We start from the raw sequence: 25813 nt of genomic DNA, 5'->3' as shown, positions 1-25813 counted from the left end.
CTACTTTGGAGATTGAAAGACCCTGTCAACCCAAGAAGTTTTCCTCCACCAGCCTTCCAACTTCTTATCATGGCCACTATTAATACAACAGTTAATATTTATGGAGTTATATGTGCCAGGAAAGTGTACAAATATTCTAAGCACTTTTTAACACATATTATTTCATTTAATCCTCTCTACAATCCTATGAGGTAGGTCTATTATTATGTCCCATGTTACAAATAAGGCAATTGAGGCCCAGAGAAGTTAATTACCTTTCCCAAGGCCACACAGAAAGAGAGCAGTAGAGACGGATCTGAGTGCAGGCAGCTGAACCCTACAACCAGGCTTCCAACTCCCATGGTATCCTGTCACCACCAGTCCCTCCTTTAGACTGAAGCACTAGAGGTGGGAGGGAAGACAGGGAGGACAAACATATTTCAAGTGTGATCCACTGTAAGGGTTACTTAGCACGCTATACCGGATTGAGAAGACTGAGGTTCCACGGGAGAGCAATGAAATGATATAATGAGTCTGCCATGGTTGATACATGGAAGAGAAGCTATGTATTTGCCACCCCTTGTGTAGCATATTAAACCCTGGCCAACTATTAAGACATTTGTCCAGGTTCAATTATCAGAGAAACAGAATCATAAAGCCTGAGAAGGCTGGAGCTGCAAACACCCTTAGAGATCATCTGGTCTACAAAGCTCAGAGAGGCGGCCCAAAGCCACAGAAACCTGAGTCTTGAATCCAGTTCTGACTCCAGATACAGCATCATAATGCCTCATAATTGGCTGAGACTTAGAATGGGGAAAGACAGAAGATAGGTTAGCTCCCATAGGGAAAGGTGGTCAGGAACGGTTCAGCATACAGAAAAAGGTACCAGTGATGGGGCCTCTGGGAAGGGTGAGACCTCCAAGCACCAAGAGGCAAAACCTGAGGGTAACACCTCACCCTGCAATGGACAGCAGACCCGACACACCAACTTTATCAGAATAACCCAGCTCAACTGGGAACATAGGTGGCTCTGCCCCTAACTGGCTATGAGAACATGGACAAATGACCTCACCACAGTCTTCTCATCTTTCTTAGCTGCCTTGGGACACAAATCATGGGGACCAAATGAGATTGCAGATGGCACCTGAGAACAGGCTGGTTTTTCATCTGGACAAAGTTTATTGTAAAAATCTAGTCCCAACATGAATAGACTCATCTCGGGCATTTTCACTTCTATTAAAGATTTTAGGGAGAAAATGGAGTTATCACTGCTATTTAAAAGTAGAAGTAATTTGTGTGTTGGGAGTGTGGGGGGACCAGAATTATAATAAGAAAAGTGTTGGCACAGATGGGTCAGAAATGCTGAGCAAATTTTCAGTGCTAGGTGCTGAACAAGCAAATATCAGAGGGGACTATCTTGCACAAACCCAGAGAAGCTGACAATTAATGAACAAACAGGAAAGAGAGAAGAAAGAATGACGAATAAAGATGGAGAATCCAGTTAAGCAAATAAATGAGAGCAGTTCTGATGGGCAGGAAGTGTATCTCAAGGCCAGAGAAACTAACCTGGGAAAGCGACCAAGAGAAACCTGCCAAAAACTCAACACAGGCTTTCCTGGGGGTGGGAAAGCCTGTCTGCACACTGGAAACTTCTCTATGTACCCACTCTGGATGGAAAAGAGGAGAAGCACCTCTGAAGTACCGCATGGCTCCCAAGCACTTCTAATTCCATTTACCAGAGATCCTATGGGATCTTTTTTTCTGAGCTATCACACGACTCCAAAGGCCAATCTTGAGGAGACAAAAGTAGGGCTATACATTTTATGACTTGGGGAGAACTACAGTATAGCCGTTAGGAAGGAGCTCAGGCCCCAGAATCAATATGACCAGGATTCGTGTCCCCTGACTATCGGAACTGAGATGTGTTGTAGACAAGATAATGAATAGTGCCAATAATAAACATTCAGTAAATGTTAACTTATTTATTGTCTTCTTTTTTTCCACAAAACACTTCATTTAAGATTAGAGGGTAAGTTTTGGACATTTTAAGTTTGAGCTGCCTACTAGACATCTAAGTGGGATTATCAAGTAGGCAAGCAGGCACAAGGGTCTGGAGTCCAGAGGCAGGAGATAGTTAAGAGGTTGAGGGGAAACGGAAGAACCAGTAAAAAAGACAAGAAAGCAGCCAGTGAGCTAGGGGGAAAACCACAGGAGTGAGGTGTCCAAGAAGCCAAGTGAAGAGAGGGCCCAAGGAGGAAGGAATGATCAACTGTATCAAATTCTATTGATAAGTAAGAAAAGATTAGGGCAGCTAGTCAGGGCAATCAGACAAAAGGAAAAAAATGAAATAAAAAGCATCCAAATTGGAAAGAAAGAAATAAAACTATCTCTATTTTCAGATAACAGCATCTAGTATATAGAAAATCCTAAGGACCCCACTAAAAAACTATTAAAGCAAATAAGTGAGTTCAAAAAGGTTGGAGAATACAAGAGCAATATACAAAAATCACTTGTATTTCTACATACTTGCAATGAACAACCCAAAAATGATATTAAGAAAAATTCCCTTTACAATAGCACCAAAAAGAATAAAATACTTAGGAATAAATTTAACAAAAGAAGTGCAAAACCTATATTCTAAAATTATAAAATACAGTTGAAAGAATTTAAAGACCTAAATAAATGGAGAGACCTCCAGCGTCTTATGGATTGAAAGATTTAATATTGTTAAGATGGCAGTACTCCCCCAAATTGTTCTACAGATTCAACATAAATCCTATCAAACTCTCAGCTGGCTTCTTAGCAGAAATTGACAAGCTGAACCTAAAATTCATAAGGAAATGCAAGGAAGCTAGAATGGTCAAAACACTGTTGAAAAAGAAGAACAGAGTTCAAGGACTCATACTTTCCAATTTCAAAACTTACTACAAAGCCAAAGACAGTGTAGTAATAATATAAGGATAGATATATAGATCAATAGAATAGAATCGAGAGTCCAGAAATAAATCTTCACGTTTACAGTCAATTGATTTTTGACAAGGATGCCAAGGCCATTCTACTGAGAAAGAATAGTCTTTTCAAGAAATGGTGCTGGGACAACTGGATATCCACATGGAAAAGAATGAAGTTGGACCCCTATCTCACACCGTATACAGAAATTAACTCAGAACGGATCAAAGACCTAAATGTGAGAGGTAAAACTATGGGGGCCAGCCCTATGGCCAAGTGGTTAAGTTCATGCATTCTGCTTCGGTTCCCCAGGTTGGATATTGGGCGTGCACCTACAAACCATTCATCAAGCCATGCTGCGGCAGCATCCCACACAGCAGAACTACAACTGGGATACACAACTACGTACAGAGGCTTTGGGGATTAAAAAAAAAGAGGAAGATTGGCAACAGATGTCAGCTCAGGGCCAAATCTTCCCGCACAAAAGAAAAAAAATAGGTAAAACTATAAAACTCTTAGAAGAAAGCTTAGGGTAACTCTCCATGACTTTGGATTAGGCAATGGTTTGTTAAATATGACACCAGAAGCACACAAACAAAAATAGAAAGAACAGATAAATTAGACATCAAAATCTACAACTTTTGTGCTTCAGAGGATACAATCAGGAAAGTGAAAAGACAACATACAAAATGAAAGGAAAATTTTGCAAATAATATATCTGATAAGAGGATTGAATCTAGAATACATAACGGACTTGAACCCTTACAACTCAATAATAAATAGATATATAACCCAATTTTAAAATGGGCAAAGGATCTGAATGACATTTCTCCAAATAAGATATAGAAATAGCCAAAGAACACACGAAAAGATGCTCAGCATCATTAGCAATCAGAAAAATGCAAATATGCAAATCAAAACCACCATGAGATACCACCTCACACATTCTAGGATGGCTATAATCAAAAACACAGAAAATAACAAGTGTTGGCAAGGATATGGAGAAATTGGAACCTTCATAAACTGCTGGTAGAAACGTAAAATGGTGCAGCAGCTTTGGAAAACAGTCTGACAGTTCCTTAAAAGGTTAAACATAGGGGCCAGCCCAGTGGCGCAGCAGTTAAGTGCACACATTCCCCAGTTCGGATCCCAGATGCCAACATGGCACCACTTGGCAAGCCATGCTGTGGTAGGCATCCGACATATAAAGTAGAGGAAGATGGGCACAGATGTGAGCTCAGGGCCGGCCTTCCTCAGAAAAAGAGGAGGATTGGCGGCAGATGTTAACTCAGGGCTAATCTTCCTCAAAAAAAAATCAGGTTAAACATAGAGTTACCATATGACCCAGCAATCCCACTGCTACATACATATCCAAAAGAAATGAAGACAGACATCCACACAAAAACTCATACATGATTGTTCATAGCAACATTATTTGTAATAGCCAAAAGCCAAATGTGGCATATCCACATAACAAAATATTATTCAGCAATAAGAAGGAATGAAATAGTGAGACATGCTACAAGATGGATGAACTTTGAAAACATTATGCTAAGTGAAAGAAGTCAGTTACCAAAGACCACATATTCTATGATTCCAAAATAGGCAAATCTATAGAGACACAAAGTAGATTAGTGGTTGCCTAGGGCTGGGGGTGGGGTGGAAAGCAGGATAAGGAAAATAGGAAGATGACTGCTAAAGTATATAGGATTTTTTTGGGGGGGTGGGGAGTGATGAACTTGTTCTAATTGATTGTTGGTTGCATGACTGTGAATATACTAAAAGCCATTAAATTGTATACTTTAAATGTGTGAATTGTATGGCATATGAATTATATCTTGATAAAGCTGTTACCACAATAAGAAAAACAGAGAGCAATGTGCTAAGATAGTTCATTACTAGTAATAAAGGCATAGTGGCAGACCATCCAAAAAAAAGGATAAGGGCAGAGAACTGTTTGTAATGTTGAATTGAGAGGTTAAAACAGTCAAGATGAGCTACAAGAGACTGCCTCTCCCTTTCAGGCCTGGTCAGGGTGTGCTATTCCAAAAAGGACCACATCCCCACTTGCTGGCTGTCTGGTCAGGAGCCAAAGAGCCCTTCGAGCTCTGCTGCCCAGAAGCAGCTGTTGGTCTGACCAGAGCAGAGCCATGAAGTGCACAGGAGGAGGAAGGCTGGGTGGTTACCATGCCGACAACCCATTCTCTACCATGTAAGTAAAAAGAATAGGAAACTCGTGAAATGGGTGATTCATAAATTGCAAAGAACACGTGTACTTGAACCAAAATAGCTTAAAATTGAGGGAGGGGAATGTAAAAACAATCCAAGAAATAACCCCAGGTCCCTGGAATATCATGTAACATTTTATTAGCTTAATCCCAGGATGGCAAGATGCTTTACCCAGGCCTTCATCAAAACAAAGCATGCCTCTCTCCAGTTCCCATTAAACTCACCTATATCAATAAAGTGTCTATTCAGGCCCCCCTTTCTCTCCCTGCCTCACTTATTCCACTCTAGGTTTTAAAATTAGCCATTTAAATACCTTCGAATTTGATATAATCTTTCAACACCACTAGAATGCAAGCTTCACTGAGGTCAATACTTTGACTTTCGGGGTCGGCCCGGTGGAGCAGCGGTTAAGTTCACACGTTCCGCTTCTCGGCGGCCTGGCGTTTGCCAATTCGGCTCCCAGGTGCGGACATGGCACCACTTGGCAAAAAGCCATGCTGTGGCAGGTGTCCCACATATAAAGTAGAGGAAGATTGGCACGGATGTTAGCTCAGGGCCAGGCTTCCTCAGCAAAAAGAGGAGGACTGGCAGTAGTTAGCTCAGGGCTAATCTTCCTCAAAAAAAAAAAAAAAAAGACTTTGATTCTCTTATGTCCTGCCATATTCCTGTAACTGAGCACAGTGCTTCGCACACCATCATCATCATAATAATAGCTAACATAGAATGTTCACGAAGAGCTGGGCCTCACAAAAATATCTAAGGAATGTGTATTATTATTATTATTATGCTACACGCTGTTGAAATCAGTAATTCTACTACTAGGAATTAATTCTATAGGCATAATCATGCATGTGCACAAGTATTTAACAACAGCAATATGTTCATCACTGTTTTAAGCACTTTACTTATTAATCCCCTTAACAAGCCAGCAAGACTGGAACTATTATTAGTCTCATTTTATGGTTGACAAAAGTGAGGTCAGGGAGTTTAATTAATTTGTCCAAGGTCACACAGCTAGTAACTACTGGAGCCAAGATTTGAAACCAGGCTGCCTGTCTTGAGTCTATGCTTGTAACCATTATGCTATACCACTCCCAACAGAACCAATGCAGGTACTAATTGAGGGATTAAAAATCCTAGATATCCAACAGGGAACTGTTTTAAAAAAATAAACCCCAAAAATAAAATATCATCCATCCACTTAAAATAACAGTAGAACAGTGAGTGACATAGAAAAACTTGCTCAATATAATGTTAAGAGAAAAAATCTGGTTGAGACATATATTTTAAAGAAAGATATTCTCCAAAGTGTTAACAATAGTTACCACTTCATATTAAAATTACAGATGACTTTTTGCTCACTTGTATTTTCTAAATGTTCTATAATAAATATATTCCTTTTACAAAAATTTAAAAGAAAAACAAAAGGCAAATTCATGCCTAAACCTAAACTAAAATTTTCCCAGCCAAAACATCCACAGACTGTGGTCCATTTTTAAAAAAACATAAAAAGGAAGAACAAGATTGTGATGGTTAATTTTATTTGTCAATTTAACTGGGCTAAGGGATGCCCAGATAACTGGTAAAACATTATTTCTGGTGTGTCTGTGAGGGTGTCTCCAGAAGAGATTAGCATATGAATTGGTAGACTGAGAAAAGATCTCCTTTACCAATGCAGGTGGGCGTCACCCAATCCACAGAGGGCTTGCATACAACAAAAAGGCAAGGGAAAGGAGAATTCTCTCTTTCTTTTCTTGAGCTGGACTGTCCATCTTCTTCTGCCCTCACATCAGAGCTCCTGGTTCACAGGCCTTTGGACTGTAGGACTTACACCAGTGGCTCTTGTTTCTCAGGCCTTCAGACTCAGACCGAATTATACCACTGGCTTTCCTGGTGCTCTTGCTTGCAGACAGCAGACTGTGGGAATTCTCAGCCTCTTTAACCACATGAGCCAATTCCTATAATAAATCTCCTCTAATATACATCTATAGATATATATATCTATATAAATATAGATAGATGATAGATAGATAGATAGACAGACAGACAGACAGTTGGAGATATCTTATTGGTTCTATTTCTCTGAAAAACCCTGACTAATACAAGGATTACTCACTTAAATTTCAGCAAAGAACGAGTGTTTTCCAAAACAAGTTCCACAAAACACTAGGTCTATACATAACAACAACAACCAAAGAGGGCTCTCTAGTCAAATACGTGTGGGAAACCCTTAGTTAGATAAGTTTATTTCAGGACTTTTCAGAGCTTTTAATATGCCTATATGCATTATGGATCTCAGAGTGGGGGTAGAGCAGTTTTAAATAGCATTTTTCAAACTCATTTGGGCACAGAGCTCTTTTTCCCACAGAGCATCTTGAGAAAATGATCCTCAGAACAGACTTAGGCAAATGCTGATTTATACAAAAGAGAAGCAGCAGCAGGACCATCGGAGGAGGTTTAACTCAAGTCCATGCTTTTGGGGAAAGATGCAAAAACATGGTAACTTGCAAATAAGCAACAAAGACATAGCAGGATGACATTATAAGCTATTTAACAAAAAGAAAGGATGCTAGTAATGGAAAGTGGGTGTGAGGGGAATTCTGTGTGGACATCTATTCCCTGAGCCCTCCCTTTCAGCAGTTACTGGAGTTGGCTTACCAGGCAAAAAAAGTCTGATGAGAGATTCAGAATCTTTTTTTCCCCTAGTTGTATTGAGATATAATCGACATTTAACACTGTGTAAGTTTAAGGTATATAATGTGATGATTTGATATACATATATATTATGAAATGATTATCACAATAAGGTTAGTTAACACATCTATTACCTCACATAGTTATCATTTATTTTATGTTGTGAGAACTTTTAAGATCTACTCTTTTAGCAACTTTCAAGTGTACAACACAGTATTGCTAACTGTAGTCACCATGTTGTACTTTACATCCCAGAACTCATTCACCTTATAAATGGAAATTTGTACCCTTTGACCACAGCTCCTCACTTCCCACACCCCACAGCCCCTGACAACCACCAATCTACTTTCCATTTCTGAGTCTGGCTTTCTTAGATTACACATACAAATGAGATCATACAGTATTTGTCTTTCTCTGTCTGACTTATTCCACTTAGCATAATGCCCTCAACATTATCCATGTTGTTGCAAATGGCAGGATTTGCTTCTTTTTCATAGCTGAATAGTATTCTGCTGTATATATATATACCACATCCTCTTTCTCCATTCATCCATCAACTGACACTTAGGTTGTTTCCATGTCTTGGCTATTGTGAATAATGTTGCAATGAACATGGGGGAGCAGATATCTCTTCAAAATAGTAACTTCGTTTCCTTTGTATATATACCCAGAAGTGGGATTGCTAGATTGTATGATTGTTCGATTTTTTATTTTTTGAGGAAACTCCATACTGTTTTCCATAAGTGGCTGTACCAATTTACATTCCTACCAATAGTGCACAAGGATTCCCTTTTCTCCACAGCCTCACCAACACTTGCTATCTCTTGGTTTTTTGATAATAGCCATTCTTATCAGTGTGAGTTGACGTCTCATTGTGGTTTTGATTTGCATTTCCCTCATGATTAGTGATGTTGAGCACCTTTTCATGTATCTGTTGGCCATTTGGATGTCTCTTTTGGAAAAATGTCTATTCAGGTCCTTTGCCCTTTTTTTTTTTTTGGTGAGGAATATTGGCCCTGAGCTAACATCTGTGCCAATCTTCCTCTATTTTGTATGTGGGTCGCCACCACAGCATGGCTTGATGAGCAGTGTGTAAGTCCATGCCCAGGATCCGAACCCGTGAACACCAGGTCACCAAAGCAGAGCACGTGAACTTAACCACTACGCCACTGGGCCAGCCCCCCTTTGCCCATTTTTTAATCAGATTATTTATGGTACTTTGCCATTGAGTTGTATGAGTTCCTTATATATTTTGGAATATTAACCCTTTATCAGATATAGTCTCCCATCCCATAGGTTGCCTTTTCATTTTGTTGATGGTTTCCTTTGCTGTGCAGAAGCGTTTTAGTTTGATATAGCCCCATTTGTTTATTTTTGCTTTTGTTGCTTGTGCTTTTGGTGTCATATCCAAAAAGCCATTGCTAAGATCAATGATGAGTTTTTTCCTATGTTTTCTTCCAGGAAGTTTATGGTTTCAAGTCCTAAAATTTAAGTCTTTAATCTATTTTTAGTTAATTTTTGTGAGTGGTGTAAGATAGGCATTCAATTTCATTCTTTTGCATGTGGCTGTCAGTTTTTCTAACACCATTTAGTGAAGAGACTGTCCTTTCCTCTTGAGTAGTCTTAGCTCCTTTTTCAAATATTAGTTGACCATATATGCATGGGTTTATTTCTGAGCTCTCAATTCTGTTCCATTGGTCTATGTGTCTGTACCATACTGTTCTATATTACCACAGTAATATAATTTGAAATCAGGAAGTGTGATGTCTCCAGCTCTGCTCTTCTTTTACAAGATTTCTCTGGCTATTCAGGGTCTTTTGTGGTTCCATACAAATTTTAAGATTGTTTTTCTATTTCTTTGAAAAACATCATTGGAAATTTGATAGGTATTGCATTGAATCTATAGATAGCTTTGGGTAGCATGGACATTTTAACAATGTTAATTCTTCCAATCCATGAATATGGGATATCTTTCCACTTATTTGTGTCTTTGACCTCTTTTATCGGTGTCTTATAGTTTTCAGTGTACAGATCTTTCACCTCTTTGGTTAAACTTATTCCTAAGTATTTTATTGTTTTTGATGTTATTGTAAATGGGATTGTTTTCTTTATTTCTTTTTCAGATATTTTATTGTTAGTGTATAGAAATGCAACTGACTTTTGTATGTTGATTTTGAATCCTGCAACTTTACCAAATTTGTTTATAGTTCCAACACCTTTTTGGTGGACTCCTAGGGTTTTCTATATATAGGATCATGTTATCTGCAGAGACAATTTAACATCTTCCTTTCTGATTTAGATGGCTTTTATTTCTTTTTCTTGCCTAATTGCTCTGGCTAGGAATTCTAATACTACGTTCAATAGGAATGATAAGAATGGACACTCTTATCTTGTTCCTGATCTGAGAGGAAAAGCTTTCAACCTTTCACCATTGAGTATGATGTGAGCTGTGGGTTTGTCATATATGGTTTTTATTATGTTGAGGTATGTTCCTTCTATACCCAATTTACTGGGAGTTTTTATTATGAGAGGGTGTTGAATTTTGTCGAACAATTCCACATATATTGAGAGGGTCACATGATATTTATCCTTCATTCTATTAATATGTTGTGTCACATTTATTGATTTGCATATCTTGAACCATCCTTGCATCCCAGGGATAAATCCCACTTGATCATGGTATATGATCCTTTTAATATGCTGTTGAATTCAGTTTGCTAGTATTTTGTTGAGAATTTTTGCATCACTATTCATCAGGGATATCAGCCTGTAATTTTCTTTTCTTGTCAAATCCTTATCTGCTTTTGGTATCCGGGTAATGCTGGCCTTCTTAAAATGAGTTTGGGAGTGTTCCCTCCTCTTCAAGTTTTTGGAAGAGTTTAAGAAGGACTGGCATCAATTCTTCTTTGAATGTTTGGTAGAATTCACCAGTGAAATCATCTGGTCATGGGCTTTTCTTTGTTGGGACATTTTTGGTTACCAATTCAAACTCCTTAATCATTATTGGTCTGATCAGATTTCCTACGTCTTCTTGATTCTGTCTAGATAGGCCATATGTTTCAAGGAATTTCTCCATTTCTTCTAGGTTATCCAATTTGTTAGCATATAATCTTTGATAATGGCCTCTTATGATTATTTATATTTCTAGGGTATCAATTGTAATGTCTCCTCTTCCATTTATAATGTTGAGTCCTCTCATTTTTTCTTGGTTAGTCTTTTCAAAAAACCAACTCTTAGTTTCATTGATTTTTTTCTATTGTCTTTCTAGTCTCTATTTCATTTATCCTTGCTCTAATCTTTATTATTTCCTACCTTCTACTAACTTTGGGCTTAGTTTTTTCTTTTTTCTAATTCCTTGAGGTGTAAATTTAGGTTGTTTATTTGGAGACTTTGAGCCTTAAATCAGACAAAGGACACAAGCCACACTCAAGGAAACTAAATGAGAAACTTCAATAATGTCTAGGGAACACAACACAAATTCTTTAGTGACAAGAGAACCATACCCACAGGCATGAACATCACCATTTCCCACTGCCTAAGACAACAATGACAGAGCTTCCAGGAAATCTGGCAGGAGGCCTAATAAAAACTGAGCAGTAGGGCATAACACAAATTTAATTTAACTTGGTTTTTAATGCCAAAGACTAGGCCCTGCAGAAAGGAGAAATGAGGAAATGAATATAGAGCAAATAAAACTTTTGTTTAAAAGTAGTTCAATTCCCTACTCAACCAACGCATCTTCAGCTACATGCACTTTTGCTCATGCCATTTTCTCTGCCTGGAAGCCTTTCTCCTAACCCTACCACTTTTCATTTCTTTAATTCTCAGTTGTTCTTCAAAATTTAGTTCAAACATCATCCTCTTAAGGAAATGTTCTCCAAAGTTGTTGTTTGACATACCTTCTTCCACAGTACCCTTTAAGAAACAAATAATTATTGCACGCCTACCACTTGGCAGGCACCTGATGCACTCCTCATTTACAACACCTATTTGTACTGTAGAAAGATCATTTTCATTGACCTATTTACATTGTTTACCTTGTAACGCCACTACCCATCCCAGAGCCTAGCCAATACCTCTGGGCATCTTTGGTGAATGATTCAAAGCTCCTATGAAGTAGCAGTGCTAGAGATCAAAATGATTCAGAAGTTGCCCCTGCCTTCAGGGAGCTCATGAACTACAGAGAAAAGAGGAGATAAACAATTACAGTTCACAATAGGATGAAGTATGCAGTAAATAATAGTGTGGGCAAACAGAGCTTCTGAGCTCTGAGGTAGGGAAGAGATTGTGTGCACACCTTTGTACAGAAAAACATGTTCAGTGCCCTGAATCTGTCTTGCAACAAGCTCATCAAACATGCACATTGGCCTTACAAATAGCCTGTACACACTTCACCATTTAGCTCAGTGAGGATGAGTACATTTTCATTCCATTTCTTTCTTTATACAGTTAAATTGCATTTTAGAAGCTAGATATTCTTCCGTTCATGTGGCTGTCTTGACAAGCTAAGTTCAGATCAAGGAATGAGAGAAGGAGGCCAAAAGAGAATGCATGGCATTTACAATCTTTAATCTGCAATTGTGTACAGGTGTTGCAATCATTCTATTATCGGTCTTCAAGCAGCTGGTTCAGTTAGAAATCAAGTTTATGAATAGAACTGCTGTAACCATAAAGGATTTTTCCCTGTGATTAAGCACTAAAATGATAGGTGTTAAATAAATATAAAGGAAAGAGAGATTTCTGAAAGCCATTCTGTCTCGATCAGATTTTCAAAGGGGAAGCCAAGTAACTATCTGAGAGTGGGTGGATAAGAGTCAGAATTCACTAGGTGGTGGTGTTCTGACTTCTGTTCTCAGTCCCTGATGACGCTCACCCAGGCAAGTTCCTTCCAAAAGGGCACAGGCAAAATAGGAAAAGTACCTCCGCAGTTCATTCATAACCTTGAACGCCTTCCCCATGTGGGCAGGGTTGACAGTGATCTTCCTCTGGTTCTTCTCATCATTCCCAGGCTGTAGTAGGGGTTGGGAGCTCGGCTTGATGCTGTGAAGAGGAAGAGAGTGGGAGGGGAAAGAGAGGATCACATGTTGGTAAACTCATTCATCCAACTGCCACAAGCCCATGCATTTGCCCACCCACCAGGAGCATCTCTGTCAGCCTGTACTCTTCACCAAAGACCGGTAGGGAAGGAAATCACTGAGTCAGGAATTTCTGCAGGATCTTCCAATACAGAGTGCATTCCTCTGGTGGAAGCCATGTCCTAGCTCAGCTTCTTCCACCAAGCACTTGTGTGACTTTGTGGGAGGTCCTTATCCTCCATCTCTCCATCCCAAAAAGGTGGGAGGTGAAGGGAGACTAAGTACTATACCAGTCGCTTCACTGAGATATTTGTTCATTCAACTAACATTTAATAGAGCCTACTATGTGCCAGGCACTGTATTTAAATTTAAGGGAAATACCACAATAAACAATGCACAGACCGTCCTCTCACAAGTTTAGAGTTCAGCAGAGGAGAAAGGCAAGTAAACAGTTAAACATCATATCTTAAGGATAACGATTCGATAGGAGTTACAGAAACACAGAGGATGGGCAACTATCCCAGTGCTGGCAGGTTGAGGGGAAACTTCCTAGAAGCTGAGGAAGAACAAAAGCTTAAGGAAGAGCAGAAATTGGCCAGGTAAAAAGGAAGATGGAGAGTATTTTGACAGAGGAAACAATATTCACAAAGACCTGGAGAAACAGTCAAGTGTGTTCGAAGTACTGAAAGTTGAGTAAAGCGAGAGGAAAGTATCAAGAGAAAAGGCTAGAAGACTGAGCAGTCTTATAAGTGTTGTATAAGCCAAGCTAAGGAGTTCGGACTTCATTCTGAAACAATGAGAAGCCATCAAAAGGTTTTAAGCATGACTCTGCCCCAAGGAGTCAAGCTGAGAGCAAAGTCAATGCACCTGCTAAAGGCAGCATACTCAGGACCCTGGAGAACTGCACTTTTGTCATGGTGACACAAGGATGGGTGCAGTGGTTTCCAGGCTCTCTCCGGACTTTAGACTAATCGAGTTTTTTGAAAAGGGCAGGGAGACACAAACAGTGGCATCAACTTTTTATATTGCTGAGTAAGGGTATTTATAAAAAAAGAAATCCTACCCTCTGGGGGAAAAGAAAAGGTTTTAAGCATGGAAGTGGGGCAGGAAGCAGGTAAACACATTTGTGCTTTAGAAAGATCACATTGGATACAGTGTGGAGAACAGTGGCACAAGAGCAAAACCTTTGGGGAAGCCGTAATCCCACAGAAACACAAGGGATTGTAGCTGTTATGAAAAGGACTATCTGTGTGGGCTAAATGAGCAGGTCGTGACTAGCAAGAGCCACTCATAATCTCAAAGCTCTCTACATCTGGGACAAAACTCTCAAATCCCCATGGGATGCCACCTAGACATCCAACTACTCCTGACCAACATGTCTCTAATTTTTGGGGGGGATGGGAAAGAAGAATCAAGAGAACGAGCAAGGAAAAGACTTTCTCCCCAAACTGATGAAACTATGCAGCTCCAAGGTCAAGCCTGAGACCTTGGAGTTACCTCTGTTTAGTCAAGGCTTTGCTTTGCTAGTAGGAAAATAGAGTCTTCTCCACTTGTGTAGATTTGAGGACCACAGTTCACTCCCACTCAAAAATGCTAAGGACAGCTAGTTTCTCTTCCTTTCTCTATTGGGTCTCTGTTCATACTATTGCCCAGCCTTGCAAATCGGCTTGAGAAAAGGATACTGTGGTTAAGAGAATGTTCCAGAGAACTGGGAGTCTCTACAGATTTCACACTGGGATTTGTAACTATTGTAACATTAAAATACAACCAGCATGCCAAACCCACAGCTTGTCTGACCTTATCAGACTTCTCTTTTGGCTTCCTTCCTCACCTTCAGTTCAGCATGCAAATGTAAGCTACGGACATCTGAACTTTGGGACTGTTAGGATTCTGGGTGCAAAGAAATTAGCTGAAAACAAGGAGATAAATATCAAGAGATGCACAAAGGCAGATGATTAGAGTCATGTGTTTAAGGAGGTAAAGAAAATCTCAAAATAAAAAATGTGACCAAGGTGAGGGAGCGCCCAGTAAAGATGAAAAATTTCATATAAGAAATCCCACAAGCATAATTTCTTTCATAGTTAATGTCCTTCCCTACTCCAAGGCCAGAAAGATAATTTCTATTTTCTACTAAAAGTTTAACATTTTTGCCTTTGATATTTAAACTGTTACTTTATCTGATGTTGATTGTTATGTCAATACAAAATAGGGATCTAATTTTTTCCTATAAGTTCCATTTATTGAATACTTCTTTTTCCCATTCACCTGTCATACCACCTGAAGTCACATATCAAAGTTGCAAATATACAGGAATCTATTTCTGAATTCTCTAAACTATTAGACCATTGGTCAGTTACATGTCTCTGTACCAGCACCACATTATTTCTGTAGCTTCGTTATAAGGCCTGATATCCGATAGGGCAAGTCCCCAATCCTATTACTATGTTTCAGATGTGTCTTAACTATTCTAGTTTCTTTAATCTTTCATACAAATTTTAGTATCAGTTTGTCAAGTTCCACGAAAGACTCTCATGGCCTTTTGACAGAAATTGCACTGAATTTATAGATCAATTTTGATAGAACTGACGTCTTTCTAGTATGAGGTCTTCCTATACATGAACGTGGAACATCTCTCCATTTATTTAGGCCCTCTGTAATGTCACTCAATCTTTTATATTTTTCTGTATGAAGACCTTACACGTATTTGATTAAACTTATTCTTAAGTATAGTTTTTGTTGCTATTTTTTAATAGCAATGGTATCTTTCTTAAATTATATTTTCTGATAGTTATGGGTTATAAAATGCAGTTGACTTTTGAAAACTGATCTTATATCCAGCCACCTTATCAAATGTTCCTGTTATTTCTAACTATTTGTCCGAAGAATCAATTGGGTGTTCTATGTAAACAATCAGATTACCTATATATAATGCCAGAGGTTTTTTTCCTCCTTCCCAATTCTTAGCCTTCTAATTTCTTTTTTGAAAGAAATTTTGCACTGGCTAGGATGGCCACACAATGTGGAACAGAAAGTGTCCTAATAAATATTCTTGTCATCTCCTTCATTTTAAAGAAGATGTTTCTAATGTTTCCCCATTGTATATATTTGTTATAGGACTTTTGTAGATGCCCTTAATCAAATTAAGAAAATTTCCTTGTATTTTATGTTTTTTAATCACAAAGTAATAACGAATTTTATCAAATGTTTTTGTGAATCTAATGTGATGATCATATAAATTTTTCCTTTTAATCTTTTAATGTAGTAAATAACACTAACGTATTTTCTAATACTAAACCATACTCTCATTCTGGGATAAACCTAGAAACTGTAAAACACTGCACAAATATTCATTATAAATGTTATCTTCAAACTGTAGAGAGACTTAAAAGCTAGGAAGAGAAAACATAATTTCGTGTCAATCAGGGAACCACTGAAGGTTTTTGACAGGGAACTAATAAGATTAGAGCTCCTGAAAGCCCAGTGGACACACATTATTAGGTCCATTTCACATATATGGAACAGATGTAGACCAAGTACAGCCATTTTGGAAGCGATGACAACAATCTTCAGTGTGACTAGTGAATGGGAAAGCTTGTTCTTCCTTGTTGTGTTGCTCTTTGCACTTTCCAGCCTTCCAGAATGGTCCAATAATGAGGTACCGCTGTTAATGCAACGTTGTGTTTACCAAAAGGTCTCAAACACAGATTGCCTGTCATCCAAGGATTAAAGTTCAACAAAATGCAATTCACACTAAAGCCTCCCTGACAGAACAAGTGACTTGTTGATGACCCTAGGGCTGGCTAGGGAAAGGACATCTGGCTTCCCCATTCTACTCATATCCTTTTCCACCCTTGATGCAGGGGCAAGGCTTGACATTGCAAGGAGCCCAAGGCCTCTTTCTCCCCCCGCTCTGCTCCTCTGTGAGGACACAGGAAGTCTGGAGTAGATTCTAGATCCCTGGTTTCTGGAATAGAAGCTTTTTGGCAACTCGATGACCCTCAAGAGAGCAGGAAGTTAAGTAAAGAGAGCATGAGGGCTCAGAAAAGGTAAAAATCTTTTACAAGGTCACACAGTTAATAAGTGGCAGAGATGGGATCCGAGCTCAGGTATCCTTGATTTGAAGCCCAACCTATTTCCACCACAGCCTACCCGCTCCAGCAATACAGTACATACATGTACATATATGCACACACACACACATATGCCTCAGCCTAGGATCACTATGCTCAGGCACGGAGTTGCTAGATCCCACCATTGCCTCCCCTAAACCTTTCCCCTTCCATTCATACCAGATCTTAACTAGCTAGTCTTCAACAGATAACCCACTCCCACCTTATCATGGCCTAATCCCCAGCATACTCAGTTCTTGATCGCACACAAGGCTGGTGGATCCCCCTTCCCACCACACTGAGGTGTATGCCCACGTCCTCGTCCAAGTCCAAGGTCTAGGACCATCCTAGATAGAACACCAGGAAGCACATCAGCAAGGCAGGAGACAGGAAAGCCTCTCAGCAGGCCAACTGTGCAGAAGCATTTGGGGAACCTGACAAATGAGCTCCAGAGCATCCAGGGTATGAGAGGATGAGGAGGAGAGGGCAGGGGAGGCTGAGAAACGCTGCTGAGGGTTATGAACTGCATTCCCTCTAAAAGTCTTCAAGAGATGCAAATAAAGTTCAGGCAGCGTGGGCTGACCCTGGGCCACATATATAGAGCCTAAGCACTTTATCTTCAAGCTACAGAAGAGAGAGGAGAGAGGCAAAGTCACCTAAAGAAGGCAAAACAACTTTGAGTCAGAGTAAGACTATGCTGAATGCATTAAAATCCCTCAACAAAGAAAGTGCCCTTCAGAAAGGGAAACCGAAAAACAGGAATCAGACAGAGAAAGCCCTTGGTCCAGCTCATCCCGCAATATCTAGAAAAGAAAATGATACCATCATCAGACATAGTCATTTGGTTCCACCTCAGGTCAGATCCCTGTTGTGAAGTTTAAATAGTCAAATGCCATAAGTCAGTCCCTGGCTCACTCTGCAGCCTTTTGATCAATTTGGCCTCCCTTGGTTCTTCTTCAGGAAGCAAGAAAGTGGTAGCGGGCGCTCAGGAACACCTTGCCAGTTTTCACTGCAAATTAATAAACTGCCACTCTGACTGCTGTACTTGAAGTTCTCATGATGAGCTCATCAGCATGACTCTGCTTCTCCAAGTCTGGGCAGCAGTGGGACACTGATAAGATAGGATTTCTGAACCTATGGGACTCTGGGTAAACTGCAGATCCAGCATGTATCTCAATCCTGAAGCTCAAGGTCAAAATGACCAAATTTAGATTTCTACTTCTGGATTAATGAAGGACCTGGTACTTGAAGATGTCCAGGCAGCAAGATTCAGGACTTGACAGCGCAGTCCTGTCATCAAGAAACGCCACCTATACCCAGCCTGCTACAGAGCCCATCCTTCATACTCTTTCAGTGGTGCCGCCTCAGTTCACAGCATCAGGCTGATTCCCTGCAACAGCCTGCACAGACACATGGGAGAGAAGCATCAGTAAACTATGCTCCTGGGTAACTGTTAATAACAGTTCACATTTACTGAAAGCTTATGACACGTTAAAGCACTTTACCTCCACTATCTCAATTTCTCTTCAGAACAACCCTACAAGGTGGTACTATTATCTCCTGAGGCACTGAGATAAAACTTGCCCAAAAGCCCCACATAACTACTAAATGGAGAACCGACACTCAAACCCAGGTCACTCTGGCTCCAGGGCCTGTGCTCTTAATAGCAATGTCCAATGATAGGATAATGTCCACAGCCTATCAGCCCAAGGGAGGCTCAATCCTTAGGTCCCCCTCTCTGAGGTTCTTCCCTGTGCAGCCAAACCTGGCCAAATGAAAGAGACTGAATCCTCTGGGACCTGAGACATAGCACTACTTCACCCCGCTGATCATCGGAAAGTGCGGTGTGTGTTGGAGTCGATATTATTAATTGTACTGAACTTGGAATTTTCACACCAGCTCATCATGATTTATCAAAGCTGGCCAGCGGCTGCTGCCGTTCCTATAACATGCTCCTTCATAAACAAGTTCAAGAACAGGTATGTTACTAATCACATTCCTAAGAGTCCAATTCACAAAAAGCGTCTTTCAAAACCCAGGGGAAAAATATCTCTTAAGTGGACTGCGTAAAAATGTAAAACGTAAGAGAAATGATTGAGTTCAGACAGACAGACAAGGAGAGAGACAGACTAAAAGAAAACACAGCCCTCGTTATGTGGCATTCTGGAAGCCAAGTTTCTATTTGGGTTGAACAGGAGAGCAGAGCTCTTCCCTGTGTGTGGTTTTGATAGAGGCTACAACAGATGTTCATAAGTTAAAAAAAAAACTCCAGGAAAGTTGTGCTAAGAGTCCAAAAATCCTTATAAATTATAAAAGTTATAGATTTCTAGCTTGAGAAACATTGGACTTATTTAATAGGAAAAAAATTAAGAGTAAAGCATCAAGTTATTTTTTACATAGTTTATTAAACCTCCTTTCAGTCTAACCCAGTTTTAGGGTTCATCCAGCAATTGAAAAAAATTAGGTCAGTTCTACAACGGCAAATTTCATCAAATAAAGCACTTGCTTTAGAAAACTTACCCAAAATGTTCTTGTCTGGATCTGTCTTAACAATCTAAAGCCTAGTAAGCTAAATCCTAAAAATTTAAATCTGGGTGTGGGGAAATCAAGAGGTTTCTTTTACTGACTTTGTTTTTTTGCAGTTGAAAACCTTCCTTCACCAAAAAACACTTCCAAAATGGAAAATTTGGTTTCAATTATCATGGTCGAGATGCACATCTGCTTCAGGCAGCAGTAATATCCAAAATTTCTACCAAAGTTTCTACCCATGACTTCTAGGGGTGGGAGAGGACTCAGCGGTGGGAAGAGAGAAAAGGCCAGGGCACTCAATGTTTGCTCCTCCCTGGGTCTTGCCAGCATTCTACCTGGCACTGCAAAACTCAGCATTAAGAGAGCATCAGCTTTCTAAGTCATGTCTTCTCGGAAAACAGGTTCTATCTGTTCCTGGATCAAGGGTGAAAAGATAAGCTCCTTCCAGCTCTGAATCTCCCCGAGGTCCAGGAGCAGGCTCTCCTCAGTAAGGACGAGCCGCTCTCCCTCTGAAGACAAATTCACTGCATAATGCTAGGCGCATGATGCCCCTTTCCATCAGGGGTATCCCAAAGGTTCTGATGAAGAAAACTAGCACAATTTTAAGAAAATTGGACAGCCAACTTCCCCTTTATGATGCTTCTGCCAAAAGTTGTGGTTCCCTGCAAATCTTGCAGATATGCCAGCGACTGTGCCTGGAAAAAATTTTTTTTTAAAGATTGGCTACCTGAGCTAACATGTGTTGCCAATCTTTTTTTTTTTTTTTTTCCTGCTTTTTCTCCCCAGATCCCCCAGTACGTAGTTGTATATTTTGGTTGTGGGTCCTTCTAGTTATGGCATGTGTGATGCCGCCTCAGCATGGCCTAATGAGTGCTGCTATGTCCGCGCCCAGGATCCAAACCGGCGAAACCCTGGGCTGCCAAAGCGGAGCGTGAGAACTTAACCACTCCGCCACGGGGCGGCCCAGGGAAATTTTTTTAATTGTGGTAAAATTTACATGAAATTTACCATCTTAAACATTTTTAAGTGTACAGTTCAGAGGCATTAAGTGTACAACGTTGTTGTGCCACCATCACCACCATCTATCTCAACAACTTTTTCATTTTCCCAAACTGAAACTCTGTACCCATTAAATAATAATTCCCCATTCCTCCCTCTCCCCAGCCCCTGGCAACCACCAATCCTACTTTTCGTCTCTGTGAATTTGACTGCCCTACGTACCTCATTTAAGTTGAAATTTAATTTTAATCCATCCGCAAAGCTGATTTCCAGAGCTGAAACAAAATCGCAAGAGCAACTGCCACTTTCAATGTCTATCTGCTCTATACACACTCACACACACAAACACAAACACAGTATACCACTGTAGTAACTGAGAGCTAGAGACCCTTTTCCTTTGTAAAAAAGAAGACAGAGTCATCTTCCTCTGACTGATGAAGCCACAGTGATTCTCCGCAGAGAGAGATGGGAAACTTAGCATCACTGAGGTCTCATGGAGAGCGTGGAGGACACAGCAAAGGTGAGTGCAAATTTACAGGTTCTTCTTAAGATTTTGGCCTGAACAAAGATGTACAGTTCATGGTTCTGAATCACTAAGGCATCCAGATGCCTCAGGGTGTCTATAAAAAGGAAGATTAAGGTAGGTGATAGTGAATCCTAGAAACGGAAATGCCAAGCCTGATGTGGTATCTTATTATGAGGAGACAGTTTAGGTAGAAGTAATATGATGGCCTTACAGGTCTCCCTAATTTTCTCTTGGGAATGGTCCCACATAATCTGCTTTGGATGGTAAATACAGGAAGGCCCTAAATAAGCCTTGGTTAGCATCCCAGCACGAGTCACAGGGTACAACATGGCAAGAGACAAACACCAACGATAATAGCAACTACCATTTACTGAGTACTTACTGTGTGCCAGAAAAACTTTACTAGGTGCTTTGTACATAGTGCCTCATCTGATCTTCACAACTCTATGAGGTATAGGTACCGTTATCACTCCCTTTATACTGAAAGAAAAGTTAGTTCTGAAAAAATGTGACACACTCAAGGTCATACAGTTTATGAAGTAGATTCACTGCAAGGTCTGTGTTTCTCCTAAGTCCATGCCTTCAACTAATAGCCTTTTGAGGTAGAAGTTATTTTCATACCCTCATGGCAAAGAAAGAAAATTGTTCATTAGAAATCTCTTGGCTGAAAATTTTTAATGCTTAAAAACAGCCCCAATTAAGCTTCAGTGGGTTAAGTGTGGAACAAGCCCCAGATTCAGGATCCCTCCAGTCTCTGGAGGTTTGACATGTGATCCCAGGCCGGTCACTCACTTCTCTGGCCCTAGGTTTCCCAGGGAACTGGTAAAACAAGGCTACTCCTCCCCTCTACCCCACCTCAAAGCATTCCATGGGGTCAATTACCCGTGCTGAGATAATAAGGCCGATATCCAAGGATGAACCTACTGGCCAAAGGTTTCAATTTCCTCTCTCACCAAATTTCTTTTTAGTTATCAGAGCTTCCCACAAAAGTTATCAGCTAATCAGCAAATAATTATCCAGTACCTACTGTGCATGCAGCCACATAGTAATGAGGAGTATTCAGAGGGACAGGCACCATCCTTGCCCTTCAGGACCTGTCTCCAAGTTTGGGGACTTGTAAGATATACAAACAAAAGCAGAAAAAGATCTGGTAGGTAGGCCTATTATTCAGTACCCAACTATGAGATACAAACTAGAAGTATTGGAAGTGGAAAGAACATCAGCCAGGGGCTAGAAAAGTTAAGGTTTCCAAGACAAAGTGGAATTCTAAAACAGCCTTGATAGATAACTTTTGGAAAAGAGGAAGGGAAAGGCACTCCAGGCAAAAAGAACTCAAGGAGCTAAGGATCTGGAGCTGGATGGAGTAGAATACAGGACGGATGATCACAAAAGAGACCAACAGAGCTCTTGGCAGGGGTATGGGTGAGCAACAGGAATGGAGACCGGAGCCAGATCTCAGGAGACTTGAATGCCTGGCATGGTAAGCTGGAGTTCGAGTCAGAACAAAAGGTAGTGAGCTGAGTGACCTGGTAAATGCTGGAAGCTCCTCAGTTTGGATTTTTTTCCCTATTCTTTACCTCTAGTAGGAGAAAAGCAAAGGAACATATGCAAAAACCAGGTGTCACAAAGCTCAAGACACCAGCCATCCCAGCTGAGAGAGACCAGAGTGTTGAAGAACAAGAGAGCTCCTTGGGGGCAAGGACTCAGTAGGCTTCTGAACACAGTTCTGGGAACACAGTAGATGCCCCATAATGCTTGGGAAGCTGCACTTTGATCAGGTGCTGCTATTCTCACACGGACCTTTCAGCCCCAATATGCCACAGGTCAAGCAAATAGGCCTGGTCCAGAATCTCTAAACCTCCATTCACATCACCCCTGCCCTTCTGCTAGCTACCAGACCAATGGAAGAAGGTAAGAACACTGCCTACCTCTGCCCCAAGCCTAGGAAACAGGCTTTCAGATGCTCTGTTGCCCAGTAGGCCACAAGGAGTCCAACACTAAGCTTCTGTTGCAAAGAGCACCAGAGAGAGGCTGTACCAGCTGCATTCTCAATCTAAAATGTCCCAGACTCTTCTTGTAGGAATCACATCAGGAAACACATTCCCCAGTCCTCTTCAGACAAGAGGCCACCCAACAATCATGCCAGTTCTCATGGGGTCTAGACATGTTTAATGACATCACTGTGTCCCATGAGAGGCAAGAGTTGGGACAATCCATGCAAAGGAAAGTGTTTATGAGGTACTCTCCAGACAGCATTGACTTAGTTGAATCTGTTATTGTTTAACCATCCAGTTACCATATGCATCAAACTGGCAACTCAGAGCAGCAGCCCTCCCCTCAGTGGTCCACTGTCATGGCCTGACTCCTCCCTGCAGTCTTTTCACCTCAGGGAAAATGGCACGCCTTGTTCTCTACCAACCGCAAACCCACACACTGACGAGGCTGGCACAACACGAGGAGATGTTTTAGCACACAGAGGAATGACCCACCCCTCCACTGCACTGAGCACCTTCACAATGAAAAAAATCAGATCTTCAGATAATAGTTTAAAAGCTATATGCACACGCCTGCCGGCAAACAAACCCTTGCTAGTTAGATCCAGCTCAAGAGAAGTACTTAGATTCCCTTCTGTTGATTCCTATTTCACAAGAAACCCCTGATGGAAGGAGTAAGAGTTCTTCTAAAGCACACACTTTCCAGTGTCATTCATAAACTTTCCAATGCAAACGAAGTCAGTTCAGAGCAAGTGGCGTCTGAATGGGTTTCTCTCCCTCTTACTTGAACTTGTGTTCAAGGTACACACACACATACGCACACACTTTTAGGCAAGACATCAGCATGACATGCTTGCTGAAAATTTGAGCACTTTAGTGTGAAAATGCAAGCACTCTATAGCAGGCCAGCCCTGCTATGACATCAAAAACCCCCCACCAAAGAAAAACCACCCCGGGAATGCAGCCAGGAAAGGGAAACGCCTCCTTGAAACAGCCTGAGAAAGGCAATCCTGACTCAGCCCTTGCTGAAGCTATTCCCAAACACCAGCCAGGAAGTCCCTTCTCTCGGGGTGCTCTGCTCCCAGCAAACCCAGACCTGCCTTTGCGGAGGCCAGATCTCCAGAGAAAGGGGCTCGCCTGCTCTGGCTGACTCTGCCGCCCACTGGGATCCATCAGTGGCCAGGTCTTCCGATCCTCCCTAGCCAACACAAGCACAAAAGCTGGTGCTGCACCGCAAGCACACGTTCACTTACATACACACAGACACACACACACACACACACACACCACACTTATACATACATACCTTTCACCCTCCATTGTGCGAGGCCCAGGCGAGGTGGCAGCCGCTGAACTGTGCATGCACCCAGGGATCCTAGCTCTGTTCTCAGTTCTCCCAGCCAACCAGCGGGAGATCTGATCAGCAACAGTGATTCAGCATGGCTGCAGATGAAGCCTCCTCCCTCTCGATCCTCCTTCCTCTGACTTACTCGCGGCAGCTTCTACCGCAGAAGCAGCAACAGCAGCAGAAAATGTCTTACCCAGAGCTCCCTGCAGCCCTTTCAGCTGCTAAAAGCAGCAACCCACTTGCTCCCCCTCCCCCGCAGGCTCGCTGCTGCTCCTCCGTCTCCTAGGAACAGCGCAGCTCCAGCGACCCAAGTACGGTGCCACCTTTCCAGCTGGCTCCACATCTGCCCAGGCATCCCCAGCCCAGGCGACTAGCCCACCCCAGGGGCTCCCGCCTCCTCTGCCTAGACTGCAAAGGCTCAGGCAGTTCCTCACTAGTCCAAGAAATACTAGCTCCCACCCCCACCCCCATAAGCTATGAGTCTGTCAGCCTGGCCAGATTACTGGAATGAGGAGGCCCCTCTGTGGCTTGCGGTGGAGTTTATCCACCTGGGGAAATTAACTTGTAGGTCACAGCTCATGTTCCAATCCATCCTCCCAAAATCTACAGTAGCTCTGAGAGTCTGATAGATGGAGAGAAGTTAGGGAGAAAGAGTCTCATAGAACTGGGAAGAATGCAGAGAGAAATTAGAAAAAGGGAACTGGCAGAAATAGGTGAAACTGAACAACCCTATCATTTATTGCAACATGCCATTGCAGTAAAGCCATCACAATGAATACTGCATACGTTTATTTCCCGAAGCCATACTGAAAGATCACAAATTTCATAGCACAACGCTATCTTCCTTTTAAATCCTGTCGTACTCAAATTTGACTTAAGCTGTAGCTCCAACTAGCAAGATTCCCAATGAACCCCCATCTCCAGCCAGAGATGTCCCGCACCCTATAATCTCCAGCTACTGAGCCTCAATTTAGACTAACTTAACTCTAAAACATAATCTTGGGGAAAGCAGAAGGCTAGCTTTCTCTCCCAGCCACAGCCAAGAGGCTTAGAGGTAACTGGGGCAATCAGCCCCCCATGATTGATTAGCCACAAAAACGGGCTCACAAGCTGCCTTGATGTCTCAGAAAAATCATACATGAGCATCTCCATTCTGGGAACTCTCCATGTCACATCTGTGCTTTTCAGAATCTATACCACCACTAGCTAGCTGAGTGACTCTCAGCAAGTCTTTTCCCTTCTCTGATCTCAGTTCCTCATCCATAAGATAGGGTCAGACCAGACAATCTCTAGAGTCTCTTTCAGCTCTAAGAACACATGACTCTAAAAATGTCTTAAATGTTCCATTTTTCCTCTCATTAGAGTAATCTGTAAGATTGTTT

At 41.2% G+C, this 25813-nt stretch overlaps 1 protein-coding gene across 7 annotated transcripts in view; it reads right to left on the bottom strand.

The window, feature by feature from the left end:
• Positions 1-25813, bottom strand: part of KLHL3 (kelch like family member 3) — a 133971-nt gene that overhangs the window by 86762 nt on the left and 21396 nt on the right. For 2 of the 7 annotated variants that reach the window (XM_001504327.6, XM_070234278.1), the window contains exons 1-2: positions 24390-24966; positions 12772-12891 (exon numbers count right to left, since the gene is read on the bottom strand). In XM_001504327.6, coding sequence (XP_001504377.2) covers positions 12772-12891; positions 24390-24445 — 176 coding nt within the window. In that variant the 5' untranslated portion in view covers positions 24446-24966. Of the gene's footprint in view, positions 1-12771; positions 12892-24389; positions 24967-25813 lie in introns of those variants that run through there. The other 5 variants (XM_023617647.2, XM_023617650.2, XM_070234277.1 and 2 more) reach the window with 4 other exon arrangements.

The sequence above is a fragment of the Equus caballus genome, chromosome 14 (assembly GCF_041296265.1).
Source record: "Equus caballus isolate H_3958 breed thoroughbred chromosome 14, TB-T2T, whole genome shotgun sequence".
Classification (NCBI taxonomy): Eukaryota; Metazoa; Chordata; class Mammalia; order Perissodactyla; family Equidae; genus Equus; species Equus caballus.
This window is presented reverse-complemented; position numbering and strand designations above follow the sequence as displayed.